The following is a 17,012-nucleotide window of genomic DNA, read 5'->3' as shown; positions in this document are numbered from 1 at the left end:
CATCTCGCTAACATACAGAAGAAGAAATTCACTGAAATAAGCCGAGTTAGTGAGGGGGAGAGAGAGTTGCATAGGAAGGAGTGCCCCATCTTGCCGGACGCAGTGCCCCAGGCTACGATATATGAGCAAAGGGATCATCATTTTATGATTAAATTATGAGAAATAACATAGTTTTGGTTTATTAATACCCAGAACAGAAATACATAATCAATATTTATTAAAATTGTCTTTATAAAAATACTAAACTATACTTATTGACCTTCAAAATCTATCTTCTCACTTAGTTTTTAAGCTATAGGACTGAAATTAGGTATATAACTCGGAAAGACATTATAGAACAATCAAATCAAGCCCTTTTATCCAAATTTTTTTTCGTCTTTTTTTTTTTTTTTTTTTATAAAATTTTTTTTCTTGATTTATAGGGTTTATTTTTTCACCACAATGAAAAATTCATATCTAGCAAAAAAAAAAAAATGACTTTTAGAAGTAAAAACTCCTCATTGGATTGTAGGTCTACATCAAGTCTATATATGGTAGTAATCCCAGGTCTTAATATTAAATATCAAGGGAGGAGATAGAATTATAAAAATGGTTATTTTCGGGATAAATCACCCTGGCGTCACAAAACCGAAGGTCAGAGGCGAAAATCACATGCAGTTTGGAGATGTCCCAAGTTACCATATTAAGTGGTATGAATATCTAAGTCCTGTCCTTAAAAAATCGCCTTAGCCAGCCAGCCCCCTTAAAGTATTTAACTCTACTTGTGTATGCCCAATGTTTTTCTTATCTGTAAAAATAAAATGAGACAGACTGAATACTGTATGAGAGAAAATCACAGTGCCTGAATATGGAAGAACTTGATTAGTTTTCACACGTATACATGTAAGCCATATGTTTTAAAGGGTAGTGTTGTAAGATGACTTCAAAATTATGTTTACAGTGGACCCCCCCGTATTTGCATTCTCCGGATTCGCGGACTCACACATTAGCAGATTTCTCTCGGGAACGTTTCCCTGCATTATTCATAGAAAATTTGCACATTTGTGGTATTTTTTAATGAGAAATATCCCCAAATTCCTGTTTTTTTTATCAATTTCATCATAAAATGCACTTTTTGTGATAAAACTATTAAAAGAACCAAGTATAAAAATTTTTAGTGGGTTTTTCTTGAGTTTTAACTAACAAAATAGGCTGTTTTTAGTGTTTATATAGGGGTTCCAAACATTCGCAGGCTGTAACTATTCACGAGGGGGGTGGGGGGTTCTGGTATGCATCCCCGCAAATACGGGGGGACCACTGTAAAGTGTTTTGGGATGATATTTTAAGGTATACTAGGTGTTTGAACTATTAAGATAGGCAGTTCTAAACATCTTATTTTAAGGTATATTTTTGTGTTTGAACTGTTAGAATACATATGCAGTTATAAGCATTTTGAGGTTGGGGGGGGGGTGTTTTACCAGCTTGTCGATCGCTTATCGGGTGGATTTTCGCTTATCGTGGGTAAGTGTGGTCCCTATGCCCCATGAATAAGGGGGCCATGCTGTATGGTTGGCATTGATGGCCTTAGTTATTTATGATGCCATAAAAATTACAGTCAGTCAGTCTAGCATTTGCACTTTCTTTTTGAACCCCTGTCTGATCTAAGTTTTCATCTACCCCATTTTCAATGTTTTCCTGTCTTTCTACAGATCTTTGTTCTTCTAATTCCATGTTTACTACTATTCTGACCAAGAGTTCATTTTTTTTTATTACATTTTGAAGCCAGTGCAGTCTTTGATATCTCAGTCTCTTATTCCAGATACTTCACATGATTTCACTGCCATTTCCTATTTGCAATACAATATTCACATGAATCTTGACATTCTGTTGTCACAGCTTTCCAATACCTCTCAGTTTTCTTTGCTGTTTCCCACACTGATAGTAAACTCATGAGTAAAATAAAGAGGTTTGTAATTGTAAAATACTTTCTAAATTTTTATCTTTCAACAGTACGCTTTTGGATCTGCTGGTAATCCTTCCCTAAATGTGCCTCCCGGTGCTTCACTGGAATATGAGGTTGAGTTGCGAAGCTTTGAGAAAGCCAAAGAATCATGGGAGATGGATCAAGAAGAAAAAATTGACCAAGCAAAAGTCTGCAAAGACAGAGGAACGTTATTCTTTAAACAAGACAAATTTAGACTTGCTGTTAAACAGTACAAGAAAATAATTGATTTACTGCAGTATGATTCCGGTAAGTTTATGTGGACTCTTGTAGATGCTTTTGACAGTATGCATCAAAAGTGACTTGTGATTTCAACTTGCAACAAAGTGTACGCACAGATCCTTTCAATTTTTTTATTTTCTTAATATTGTTAAATTTTTTAAAATATTTTAAAATCCTTTCAGGCCAACCATCAAGGACTGAAAGATTGACTCCATTGTCTATCATGATAAAAGAATCATATAATTAAAATATGACTATACAAAGTAAAAACCTCTCGTTCCTACACAGTATACAAGCTATCAGTCTACAAAGTAAAAACCTCTCGTTCTTACACAGTATACAAGCCATCAGTCTTTACAATAGGAATATACTTCAGCGCAGCTAGAGACTGGTGGGTGGAAGTCCCGCCCACCCAGTTGTTATGCGTTAACTTTGCTTTTTGCCACCAAGGGAGAGATGTGTCATTCTTCCTTCTGTGCCTGCCGTTTGACTAATTAAATTTTTTATGTGATGTTTTCATATATGTTAGTGTATTGCAGTGTTTGCTTATATCTGGACTTAATATGTTCAGTATTCTGATATAATTGTTCATTCTGACATAAAAACAACCTTTCAATTTTTTAGCCTTGAGAGTGGTAAAACTGGTTTTATATTTTTGCTTATATCTGGACATGTGTTAATATAATATAATGCAAAACCATCTCCTTATTTTACCCTTGTGTGTTGCATATTCAGTAATCTGATATAATTATGCATTGTAACATAATGCAACCCTACAACTTTATTGGCGTTGAGAGCTGTAAAACTGGTTTTTACGTTGCCAAGCTAACGAGCTGAAAGTGGTTTTCTCACCTTGCTTATGAGGGGAGATCCTGTTGCTACTCCGTCAATCAGGGTGCACATGAAGTTGTGGTGATCAGCAAAGGGAACCTTCTTGGTACAGATTTCTAGCAGGGCTCGAAGGGCATGCTCAGAGATGTTCAAGGATGGAGTGTAGTCTACCAATACACATACCCGGTCCAAGGATGCCTCAACTAATGCATCGATATGACCACTGTGCGTTTCTCCAAGCGAAGCTCCTGCCACGCCCGAGAAGGAGCCATATTTAACCACTCTAGGATTGCTCATAACAAATGAATTAAAAGAAATGATGTTATCCCTAATATCAAGATAAAAGATTTTACCATAGAACCTCGTTGTCAGCACCTCCTGGAAGCCCTTACCTTACATCCTTACATCTTGTTTGGGTTGCCCCAGGTCCCTTAGTATGAGGCACCTCTAATATGAAAGGAGAAACCTAATTTAAACATCACTTGGGAAACTTTTCTCCTTCCTACTGTCGCCCAGAGAGCAGCAAACAACCCTCCCGGCAATGCCAGATAATCAGGAGCCCTCACTGTATGATAGGACTCCCACTACAGACAGAACTCTAGACGTCCATCCCCAGGCACACTGCTATCCAGCTCGCACAACAGAATCTCTGCAACCATCAATGTGAGATCCTCGACTTCTCCCAAGACTGGCCTGACCAATGAGAATTCAACTCTAGGTCTGAGCCACTATAAGTAACGTCATGCAGACACTCTTGCTACAGTCCTTCTACCGGCTCGTCAAGAAGATGACCTGTGAGGAGGTTGAAACGTCACATGATACTTAGCTATACCAGCATCAACACCAGCTGTAAATCAAAGATGACCCTGGCCTGAAGTTGAACTATGCCTACAGAATAATACTGACCCTGATTATGGCCCCTACTTGACCTGGACCTGAGATCATGTTATAATAAAAGATCACCTTTAGCATTTTATAATTCTTAGAAATTTGCCTACAGAATAATACTGACCCTGATTACAGCCCCTACTTGACCTGGCCCTGAGATCATGTTATAATAAAAGAACACCTTTAGCATTTTATAATTCTTAGAAATTTGCCTACAGAATAATACTGACCCTGATTACGGCCCCTACTTGACCTGGCCCTGAGATCATGTTATAATAAAAGATCACCTTTAGCATTTTATAATTCTTAGAAATTTCTAATATGAATATTAGTCAGTTACTCAGAAACATCGCTGATCAAGGGAGGTGGATTGTAAGAAAGATAGAAAAAACTATATAAAATCAACTCTCCTTATTCTGCCATTCTTTTTAACAGAATTTGCCTAAAAGAAGGTCTTTTAAAAGATATTATTATTACAGTGGGCCCCCCATATTCCCGTTCTCCGGATTCGCGGACTCTCGCGGATTTCTCTGGAATTCGCCTATTTGCGTTATTTTTGTATGAGAAATATCCAGAAATTCCTTGTTGTTTTTTTTATCAATTTCCACATTAAGTGCACTTTTTGTGATAAAACTGCTAAAAAAAAAAAAAAAAAATGTTTAAAAATTTTTAGTGGGTTTTCTTGAGTTTTACCTACCAAAATTGGCGGTTTTCAGCTTTTTTTAAAGGGGTTCAAACTATTCACGGATTCTAACTATTCACGTGTGTGTCTGGTACACATCCCTTACAAATAGGGGGACTACTGTATTATTATTATTATTTGAAAATATTAATAAACATTTTTTTATACTACATGTACCACAAAAATTCTCTCATCTCAGTAAAAGAGAGAGAAATTATTTTTATCATTTAATGATATTTAATTTCATATAGAAGCTTGAAAACTTATAAATTGAACAAACACTTTTGCAGGGTTTCTCCAGGATTCAAAAATGTTGCATTTGCGTGTGTCTGAAATACTTGTGAATGTTTATTAGTTAGGTTCCAATGAAAAGTTTGCGCTATTGTGAATTCATGCAACTTAAATCATGTAAGATTGAGCTATTACTGTACAGGAAGCCTGAGGCTACCATCGCCATCAGTTAGCAGAGTTTCGGTTTTAACGGGACTCGTTAAATATATCCATATAGCTGGGTTTTACATTCTGTAGGGTTTATAGTGTCGTCTGGTTATCGGTTTCTTAGGATAGGTGTCGAGACCGCCTCATAAAATACAAACATAACGAATATGCATCTTTTTCTCCGCTCTTTTAAAAAGTTTACTTTACTTTGCAGTATCCAGTACAGTGGACCCCCGTATTCACGTTCTCCGGATCCGAGGACTCACTGATTCGCAGATTTCTCCCTGGGCCATGTCTGCCTATTATTTGCATGGGATTCGCCTATTCGCGGGATTTTTCCGGCGAAAATAATCACTAATTAGTGTATTTTGATGTTATTTTCATGACTAAATACATTTTTATGGTACAAAAACGATTCACTAATTTTCAGATACTAATATTGTTTAGTTATGTATTAGCAAGTTCAATAAGATTAAATGATATCACATAATAAGAATAGTAATTCTCTCTCTCTCTCTCTCTCTCTCTCTCTCTCTCTCTCTCTCTCTCTCTCTCTCTCTCTCTCTCTCTCTCTCTCTCTCTCTCCTCTTCCCAAAAAAATCAGAAATTTTGTCGTTCGATTGTCGTAATGTTCGCACTATTTTAAATTAGCCATTACATAAAGTTTAATATATGAAAATGTGCTCAATTTCATGTAGAATACAGCAAAAAACAATCCATGGTTGTAGCATTTATCAGTTTTGAAATATTTTCATTTAGATAACGATAAATAGAAAAAATTTGTCCTTTGGTCAACTTTAACTCGACCGAAATGGTTGAAAACTGCAATTGTAAGCTACAACACTTACAGTCTAGTAATATTCAATCAATTACCTTCATTTTGCAACAAACGGGAAGTCTCTAGCATAATATTTCGATTTATGGTGAATTTTTGTAAACAGCTTTTTTTTACGTCCGCGAGTTACGAATTCATGCATCATTTTGTGATAATATTTTCTCTGTGTTGCCTTGATCGTTTTACAGTGTGTTATATAACAAAATTATTGCAATTTAGTGTACAATACAACGAAAAAAAAATGAACTCATTAGCTTTAACCGTTTTGCTCACAGCGCGATTTGAATACAATTATATATGAAATTTTGTTTTTGCGCTATCATATATCCCATTATTTATATATGATAATATTTTTTTCACTTCTGGTGGTTGTATACTAAACTTGAGGCAATGACAAAAAAAAGAGCCAAAAATTAACTCTTAATCTTGAAAACTAAGCCTGCTGTGATTTTTTGAAAAAAACATTTTTTCCCCTTCGGCGCTCACTCCCAGACCCCCTCGGCATACGGGAGACGATTTTTATTATACCCCTTCGGCGTTAAAGGGTTAAATGTGTCTCATCGCAGGCCCCTTTCTTTAGAACTGACCTCGAACACCTCTTCTACGCCAAAATCATTTGTGTCCACTATGACAGTTTGTTGTTTAATTCCCCCGTTAAGTCACATACTAGAGATTACAGTAGTACCTCGAGATACGAAATTAATCCGTTCCGAGGCGCCTTTCATATCATGAGGTTTTCGTATCTTGGACCACATTTTACATGTAAAATGGCTAATCCGTTCCAAGCCCTCCAAAATCACCCCAGTAAATTTCATAATAAAGCTAAATTGACCTATAAACAATGAAATACTACAACAATTTGGACCATTCAATACGTAACTTAATAATAAAAATGCAAAACCTGTAAATAAAGTATATTAGTTTACAAGAAATATTATTACTGTAACGTAAAATGTGGAAGCTTACCTTTCGAGTGAGGCTATCTCCGAAAGTGGCAGCAGAGGAGGAGGAGGACAAACGGCAGATAACGTACGTACGTACGTACACTTAACTTTACGAAAACACATAAAAAATTTAAGGAAAACTATAAAACTAAAATTTACGAAACACTTTAACAAAACTGTAACACTTGACTTTACAAAAAACTAAAAATTAAAATTTTTTTTTTCTTTTTTGATTTTCAACTTTTTTTTTTTACTTTTATGTAGGCTTTTTTTTTTTTTTTTTTTTTTTTTTTTTTTTTTTTTTTTTTTTAACAGAATTTCAACTTCATCACCACTTTCAACGTTCTGTTTTTCATCACTTGTTTCTTCCTTTTTGCTTTCAACTTTGTTTTTTATCACTTGGTTCTTCCTTTTTGCTTACTCCTGCTAATGCTGAAGGCCTCTTTAAAAAATAACGATCCAAGGAAGATTGCTTCTGCCTACTTTTCACAATGTTCCTGAAACGACTCAGGCAAACGTCATCGAACTGCGCAAGCATACGACCTGTGTGAGCCTTTTCGGGGTGTCTTTTTTCGATAAATGATTGCACTTTATGAAAAGCGGCTAAGACTTCCTTAATTTCTGCCGTTGTCATAAGCTCCTCCTCTTCATCGCCGCTGCTGGAGAACTCCTCTTGAACGACGTTATGTTGCATGGCCTCCAACTCCTTCAGGTCATCCGTCGTAAGCTCCTCTTGGTGCTCCTCGAGAAGGTCGTTGATGTCGTCCTCGTCGATGACCAGCCCCATGGACTTTCCGAGTGCAACGATCTCGTCAAGATCTGGTTGGGAAACAGTTTGCGATCGACAACTGTTTCTGACTGTAGCACCAGCTTTGCCCACTTCGAATCCCTCGAAGTCTCGTTTGGATATGGTATCATGCCAGAGTTTCCTCCACGAGGAATTGAAGGTTCGAAACCTCTTGCCAAGCTTGGTCGATGAGTCGGATGCAAATGACGATGTCGAAATGCTCCTTCCAAAATTGACACAAGGTGAGGTTTGTGGTATCGGTGATGTCGAAACATCTCTTGAAAAGATGTTTCGTGTACAGCTTCTTAAAGTTCGCTATCACTTGCTGGTCCATGGGCTGGAGGAGAGTGGTGGTGTTGGGCGGAAGAAAAAGAATCTTGACGAAGGAATACTCCGCTAGGATATCTTCCTCGAGGCCAGGAGGGTGGGGAGGGGCATTGTCCAACACCAGCAGACATTTCAGGGGGAGGCGCTTCTCTTGCAAAAAACTCTTTACACTCGGGCCGAAACACAGATTTACCCACTCGGTGAACAAAAGCCTCGTTACCCAGGCTTTTGCATTAGCCCTCCACATCACTGGAAGCTTTTCCTTCAGCACTTTGTGGGACTTGAAGGCTCGAGGAGGAATGATACACCAGTAGGGGCTTCACCTTGCAATCCCCACTGGCGTTTGAACAAAGTGCAAGCGTAAGCCTGTCTTTCATAGGCTTATGCCCGGGTAGCTTCTTCTCTTCCTGCGTGATGTACGTCCGACGAGGCATTTTTTTTCCAAAAAAGGCCAGTCTTATCACAGTTGAAGACTTGCTGAGAACTGTAGCCTTCCTTGGTCATCATCTCGTCGAAAGTTTTCTTAAATGCTTCGGCCGCTTTTGTGTCGGAGCTGGCAGCCTCCCCATGACGCACCACCGAATGGATGCCAGTCCGTTTACGGAATTTCTCGAACCAGCCATGCGAAGCCTTGAACTTTGGGGTTTGCGTTGAAGTCCCTTCCCCTCCGTTGTCTTCCGCCTGGGCAATCAAATCGCCGAAAATAGCGCTGGCCTTGAGGGCGATCGCTGTCTCCGTTACCGTATCGCCAGCGATTTCTTTGTCTTTTATCCAGACGAGGAGCAGCCATTCCATCTCGTCGTGCACGTGGGTCCTCTTGCTGGACAAAATAGTGATGCCCTTCGACGGTGTAGCTGCTTTGATGGCATCCTTCTGTTTAAGGATGGTGCCTATTGTTGACGGATTATGGCCGTATTCCTTTGCGATCACACTCAATCGCATACCAGCTTCGTACTTCTTGATGATCTCCATCTTTGTCTCCAAAGAGAGCATGCGCTTCTTTCCGTGAATTTTAACTTTCTTGGGACCCATGACTACGTTATCTTGTACGTAATTTACGTATAAGTAACACAATAAAGTTTTCGCACAACACGATAATAGTACTGCAACGAAATCACTAACGAATTTACGTTACTAAACAAAATCGTTGGACCGAACGAATGCCGTGTGCGTACGATAAATATGTTGGTACGAAGAGGCCGAGATAGGTACGCCACCACGTATACGTATAAGATGCATGATGGGAGGGAGGCTGTCCAATAGGAGAGAAGGATTTCATGGTGGTGAATAGCATCAGGAACCAATGGGAGAGCAGGAGGATGGTGGCGAGTCTACTAGTACTAAGATGGCGGCGCGCGGCGCGAGTTTCAAAATTGTTATCCGGGCGAATCTCGGACTTTCAGAAACCTTTCGTATCTTGAAAACTTTTCGTATGTAGAGCCGTTAAATTTTTCGCATTGGCTTTCGTATCTCAGAGTTTTTCGTAAGTTGAGCCTTTCGTATCTCGAGGTACTACTGTATATTTCATTTTCTGTGACTCGTATGTACAAATGTACGCCCACTAACCAATGTACCTCTTATGTGCGTACAGTGTAACTCGGTAACTTTTCCCATGATTAACCCATGCCTTTGGAATGCATCAACGAACTCTATTATGCACACAACATGTTTTTTATTTGTTTTTTTATCTCAGTTTGCATCTGTTTCTAACCGGCAGAGCTAAGGTTATCAACCCTACTATTTAAATATATATTTTTATCTTTTTCTCTCTACCAGTGCTTTTAAGTTATACATATACATGTATAGATATGGACATAGATATATACAGTACTCCCCAGTGTTTGCGGGGGATGCTTACCAGACCCCCCGTGAATAGTTAGAACCTGCAAATAGTTGGAACCCCTATAAAAAGGCTTAAAACCTCCTATTTTGGTAGTTAAAACTCAAGAAACCCCATTAAAAAATTTTAAATAGTTTTTTAATAGTTTTATCGCAAAAATTGCATTTTATGATGAAATTGATAAAAAAGAAAAACGAATTTGTGGATATTTCTCATAGAAAAATACCACGAATAGGCTAATTTTCCGTGAATCATGCAGGGAAACGTTCTGTGAGTCTGCAAATACGGGGGTTCTACTGTAGACTGTATATTTCCATGTAAAAGATGGCCTTGAAATCCTTAATTTCACCTCTTAAAATTGGGGGACGTCTTATACTACAGTTCTAAAATTCAACCCTTGAATTCTAAGCTGTGTATCGGTTAGCTAGCCTCGGCCTAGGTGCGATAACCACCAACATACATGAAGATTCACATTATGATATAAACTGATAATAAAGGTAATAAAACCATTTTTATTTTATATATTATTTGCATATCTTCATAACAAATAGCCTTTCAGAAATTTCAATGATAGTGTGTGTAGTTATGGTAGTAATAACATTTAGGATAACATGATCTTCATTTTTCATTAAAAGTTTCTCATTCATATGACAAGATTGAGCACACATGCCACCGTCATAGGGATTCCAGTCTGGTTCTGGCGAGTCGATTTCAGCTTCGTCATTGCTATCTTATAAATCATTTTTGTTATCATCCATGGCATTTATAAAATTATTGTGTGACACTTTCTATTTTCACATTCCCCTGTGCTTTTATAGTAAAAACGTAGTGAACATCAAGTGAGGCAGCACACAAAGCTGTTTGTAACTGTTTTGAACAATTCAGTCATATGAACGATAATTGTGTACGAAAATTATCATTCATTAGAGTATTGTTATTATTAGTGGTTGTTTGAGAATGACGATGAAATGTGAACAAAACGATGGTTTTCCTTTTAGGCGACGAATGTACGAAAAACATGATATAGAATCATCTTTTTTTAATCCAGCTTTGATAATTTACGAAAGGAATGTATCTCTGAGTTAAGTTCCATTCAACAACTAAAGACAGTGATGATGTCAGTTAAGAAACCAGAATGCAAATAGCGCGTCATTGTTCTGTCCATATACAGGCAGTCCCCTGGCTTACAATGGGTTCGGCATACGACATTCCGAGGTTACAAAGCTTTTCAATTTATTCTTCAGAAATTAATCCCAGGTTTATGACGCATGTTCCAGGGTTACAACACTTACGACGCCAATCTGGTTGGAGAAATATGACTCCAAAAATACAAAATAATCAATATTTGAAGGTTTTATTGATGAAAAATGCAATAAAATGCAGTTTACATAGTTTATGATACACCCAAAGCATTAAAAGTAAGGTTTTCTAAGGATTTTTTATGATTTTCCGGCTTACGACGCATCTCAAGAATGGAACTCCTGTTGTAAGCTGGGGACTGCCTGCATATATATTTACGTGTATAAGACGGCCTTTAGATAAGACGAGGTCAAAATATAAAAAATCATGGCAAATTTTCATGGGTTTATCTTTCCCTAGTATAAGACAACTTCTAAATGTTTCTTGGAGAAAAGTGATCATTTGCAAAAATTAAACTGTAACTATATATTTATAATAATGATGACTTTAATAAATTCTGTTTTGTGTGTTATACCCAATCACAGGATTACTATTAACATTTTATTACTGTATTACAGAGTATAAACATCGTCATGTACACCATTTGCATTTTAATATTGTTTACATTCTCAAAATCTCGGCTGACTGAGTATATTATCGGTATCTTCATTCCATTAGTTGTTGTAAGAGGTATAATTCGGAGATATCTTTTCTCGTAAATTAGCAAAGTTTGGTTGAAAAAGTGCCCATATTACTTCATTGCATAAGCATTAGGTGCGATACCTCCAGTTCTGTACATCACTTTCACCTGGCCATTATTTGTTTTATTCAGCATCGGCTATAACCTGCAGCTTTAATTTACTAGTATGGTTTCATGAGATCTCCAGGGCATGGCGGATGCACAAACATGTATTTTATATTTTTACTTATGGAAGCCACCATTGAGAATTGGCAGGGTTTAACAACTTGACATTTTTATGGAGCTCTTAATAAATGCTCGATAGTTACAGTAAATGATGCCAGCAATCAGCAGTTTCTCAATTCTGTTGTTTATGCAATACAGATTTAAAATTGCTTCATCCAGAATTCTCAAAACTGGAATTTTTTACTGGAGGATGGAGGAGTATCATTAGTATTACAGTTGATGAGAGAGAGAAAGAGAGTCTGTTGCCTCGGTTAAGTTGTTACACCGATAGATATCCACTTGCAAGAGTCGACAATAGTTGTAATGAGAAGAATTATAATTTTAATAAAACTTAATGTATTGTATCAAATCATATTGCATGTACCATCGTATTACAATTGTATTTTTGTGTTCAGATTCCCATATTTAAAGATAACATGTTTAAGTACTGAGAAATTTCATTTTTAAAACATACATAAGGCAAAGAGAGGAAAGAGTTGCATAAGGCGCAAAGAGATAGAGTGCTTTGTCCGAGCAGAAGTTGCTGTTACCCCATCCACTTGAAAATAGATGAGTTAAGCTAATTTTTTATCGTCCTAAGCGGCCCCGTGATGAACACAAGGGGACCTATTCATCCATAAATGCAAACAAATGCGTAGGGACCTTCCAGATATGGCATCAGGTCCTTCGAGAATCTTCCCTAGAACGATGTCGTTTCATGTTTACTTGCAGTAATTAAAGATTCTATTGTTAGGGAAACCATTTAATATCTCTAATAAATTAACTCATCTCTTTCAATTTGCTAAAGGAGGACGTATCAACTCATAAGTAGTTAATTGTGAGTTGGAAAATTCCATAACATAACTGAGATGACGTAATGTGTTTTAGCCTCGACCTTGTTTGTTCACCCAAGGGGCACCATTCGTCCTGGTATGCCCTTTTTCACACCCATAGGATGAGGCATTCGATTCCGAGACTCGGCTGCATGTGTTAGGCTGTTATGCCTCTCTCTCTCTCTCTCTCTCTCTCTCTCTCTCTCTCTCTCTCTCTCTCTCTCTCTCTCTCTCTCTCTCTCTCTCTTGAGGCTGTTTTATTACCGTAACGTAACTCATGTTTTTATATCAATTGGTCACTCAATGTTGCTAGCTCGGTTTTATTTTTTAGTAATATATGTGTTTGTGGAATCTGAGCATAGTGTTGTTATTATTATTTTTGTGAAGGCGACCATGAAAGTGTTTCAGATGTTGAAGATTGTAACAGGCCTCTTCTTTTGAGTGAGAAGTTGCAACTGCATATGAAGGTAATTTAAAAATATTTTGAAGTGCACTTTGAGGTCTTATTTTACAGTGTTTGGATAAAATTATAATTTTTTTTATGCATTCTTTGGTTTTGTTCTTTTGATAGGTACATTTTATATGCTTAATGTTTGTACTGTCAAAGATTTTACTGCTTTCCATATTATATATTGTGTTTTTGCATTCTCTTTATTTTGTTTAATTAGTTTGAATAATTTTTGATTGTATAAATGTTTTAATTTAACACTTGTGAATCAATTTGCATTTAATTAAGTTTCTTTTAAATTTTAACCATTGCTTTATAATTTGAATTAATTAATTTTCTTGAACTTTGATTTAATTTTGTTCAATAATTAATTTAAGAATTAATTAAACTTTTGTTTTCAAATAATAAAAATTTCCCTGAGATTGTGAATTTCACTTATAAATTTTTAATTTAGAAATAAATTTTTCTATTAATTTTTATTAGAGTTTCATTTACTACCAGTATAGTAGTTAATTAACCCTTAAACGCCGACTGGACGTATTTTACGTCGACATTTTTTGTCTCTCGGGTGCCGACTGGACGTATTTTACGTCGACATACAAAAGTTTTTTTAAAATTCGCGGAAAAATACTTTTAGGCCTACCAGCCGAAAACTCTTGAATCACGCGCCTTGGGGGATGCTGGGAGTTCACGGATCAAGGTGTTGTTTTGTTTAAAATCGTTACGCAGGCGCGCAAGCGCGAATTTCTTTCTTGCCGCACTAAAAAGTATCTGTGACACATCTCTGAAATTATTTCGTCACTTTGACATAATTTTTTTACCATTTTAAATTAGCCGTTACGTGGAGTATTATATATGAAAATGTGCGCATTTTTATGTAGAATAGAACAAAAAAATACTCATGATTGTAGCTTTTATCAGTTTTGAGATATTCTCATATAAATAACGATAAGTGCCGAAATTTCAACCTTCGGTCAACTTTGACAACTTTGACTCTACCGAAATGGTCGAAAAACGCAATTGTAAGCTAAAACTCTTATATTTTAGTAATATTCAATCATTTACCTTAATTTTGCAACTAATTGGAAGTCTCTAGCACAATATTTCGATTTATGGTGAATTTATGAAAAAACTTTTTCCTTACGTCCGCGCGGTAACTCTTCCGAAAAAAATCATACATGCGATTGTGGTAATGTTTGCACCATTTTAAATTAGCTGTTACATAAAGTTTTATATATGGAAATGTGCGCAATTTCATGCACAATACAACTAAAAACAACCCATGGTTGAAGCTTTTATCAATTTTGAAATATTTTCATATAAAAAATGATAAGTGACAAATTTTCAACCTTCAGTCAACTTTGACTCTACCGAAATGGTCAAAAAACGCAATTGTAAGCTAAAACGCTTATATTCTAGTAATATTCAAGCATTTACCTTCATTTTGCAACAAATTGGAAGTCTCTAGCACAATATTTTGATTTATGGTGAATTTATGAAAAAAATAACATTTTCTTTACGTCCGCGCGGTAACTCTTCCGAAAAAATCATACGTGCAATTGTGGTAATGTTTGCACCATTTTAAATTAGCCGTTACATAAAGTTTTATATATGAAAATGTGCGCAATTTCATGTATAATACAAATAAAAATAGTTGAAGGTTGTAGCTTTTCTCATTTTTGAAATATTTGCATATAAATCCCGATAAATAGAAAAAAAACCACGTTCGGTCAAATTTGACTCTACCGAAATGGTCGAAAAACGCAATTGTAAGATAAAACTCTTACAGTCTAGTAATATTCAGTCATTTATCTTCACGTGAAACAGATTTGAAGTCTCTAGCACAATATTTAAATTTATGGTGAATTTTTAAAAAAAAACTTTCCTTCCCTCCGCGCGCGGATGCTCCGCCACAAATCTCCGAAATGCGTGAGTCCCATTCTCGGAATATTTGCTCCGTTTCATATTAGGCATTTCATAGAGTTTTATATATGAAAATGTGCGCAATTTCATGTAGAATAAAACGAAAAATATGTGAAGGTTGTAGCTTTTCTTATTTCCGAAATAATTGCATATAAAAAAATATATATAAAAAAATTCGACATTCGGTCAACTTTAACTCGTCAGATATGGTCGAAAACTGCATTTGTAAGCTAATATTCTTACAGTATAGTAATATTCAATCATTTGTTCTTCATTTTTGAAAGAAATTGGAAGTCTCTAGGGACAATATTTAGATTATGGGTGATTTTTATTTTTGAAAAAAATATTTGTTTACGTACGCGCGTTACGAATTCATGCATTATTTTGTGATAATATTTTCTCTGTGTTGCTTTTATCGTTTTACAATGTGTTATATACCAAAATGATTGCAATTTAGTGTACATTACAATGAAAAAAAAAGTAACTTGTTACCTTTAACCGTTTTGCGCACAGCGCGATTTAAATACAATTATATATGAAATTTAGTTTTTGTGCTATCATATATTGCATTATTTATATATGATAATGATAATTTTTTTCATTTCTGATGGTTGCATACTAAACTTCAGGCAATGACAAAAAAAGGAGCCAAAAATGAACTCTTAATCTTAAAAACTAAGCGCGCTGTGATTTTTTGAAAAAAATATTTTTTCCGCTTCCGCGCTCACTCTGAAACGTCTCCGGCACACGGGAGACATTTTTTTTTTTACCGCTTCGGCGTTTAAGGGTTAATTCTATTTTGTTTAGGTAGAAATATAGAGTAGTAATTGTATGATTTTCCTCAAATGAATCAGAACCAGAGGAATACTTAGATTTGAAATGATTGAAGGAGTGATGACAGCTAGCCCTTAAACACCGAGCTGATATTTCTGAAAGTGTCTCCCGTATGCCGGCGGCGTTTGTGAGTGAACGCCGAAGCGGATAAAAAGTTTTTTCAAAAAATCACTGCATGCTTAATTTTCAAGATTAAGAGTTCATTTTTGGCTCCTTTGTTTGTCATTGCCTGAAGTTTAGTATGCAACCATCAGAAATGAAAAAAAAATATCATATATAAATATTGGAATATATGACAGCGCAAAAAAAATTACATATATAATTGTATACAAATCGTACTGTGAGCAAAACGGTTAAAGCTAATGAGTTAATTATTTTTTTGTTGTATTATACACTAAACTGCGATGATTTTGGTATATAAAAAATTGTAAAACGATCAAGGCAACACAGAGAAAATATTATCAATATGATGCATGAATTCGTAATGCGCGGATGTAAAAAAAAAAATTTTTTAAATTCGCCATAAATCAAAGTATTGTGCTAGAGACTTCCCGTTTGTTGTAAATTGAAGGTAATTGATTAAATATTACTAGATTGTAAGTGTTGTAGCTTACAATTGCAATTTTCGACCATTTCGCGTAAGTTAAAGTTGACCGAAGGTAGTGTTTTTTCTATTTATCGTTATTTATATAAAAATATTTCAAAACTGATAAAAGCTACAACCATGGATTGTTTTTTGTTGTATTCTACATGAAATTGCGCATATTTTTATATATAAAACTTTATGTAACGGTTAATATAAAATTTCTGATTTTTTCGGAAGAGTTCCTGCGTTGACTTAAGGAAAAAGTTTTTTTCATAAATTCACCATAAATCAAAGTATTATGCTAGAGACTTCCAATTTCTTCCAAATTAAGGTAAATGATTGAATGTTAGTAGAATGTAAGAGGTTTAGCTTACAATTGCGTTTTTCGACCATTTCGGTCGAGTCAAAGTTGACCAAAGGTTGATATTTTGGCACTTATTGTTATTTATATGAAAATATTTCAAAACTGATGAAAGCTATAACCATGAGTTGTTTTTTGTTGTATTCTACATGAAATTGCACACATTTTC

At 35.8% G+C, this 17,012-nt stretch overlaps 1 protein-coding gene across 1 annotated transcript in view; it reads left to right on the top strand.

The window, feature by feature from the left end:
* Positions 1-17,012, top strand: part of LOC135220530 (peptidyl-prolyl cis-trans isomerase FKBP4-like) — a 275,919-nt gene that overhangs the window by 153,871 nt on the left and 105,036 nt on the right. Inside the window, exon 7 of the mRNA XM_064257712.1 lies at positions 1,990-2,230. Coding sequence (XP_064113782.1) covers positions 1,990-2,230 — 241 coding nt within the window. The remainder of the gene's footprint in view (positions 1-1,989; positions 2,231-17,012) is intronic.

The sequence above is a fragment of the Macrobrachium nipponense genome, chromosome 2 (assembly GCF_015104395.2).
Source record: "Macrobrachium nipponense isolate FS-2020 chromosome 2, ASM1510439v2, whole genome shotgun sequence".
Taxonomy (NCBI): domain Eukaryota; kingdom Metazoa; phylum Arthropoda; class Malacostraca; order Decapoda; family Palaemonidae; genus Macrobrachium; species Macrobrachium nipponense.
The sequence above is the reverse complement of the archived record's forward strand: the minus strand, read 5'-3'. Positions and strand labels throughout refer to the sequence as shown.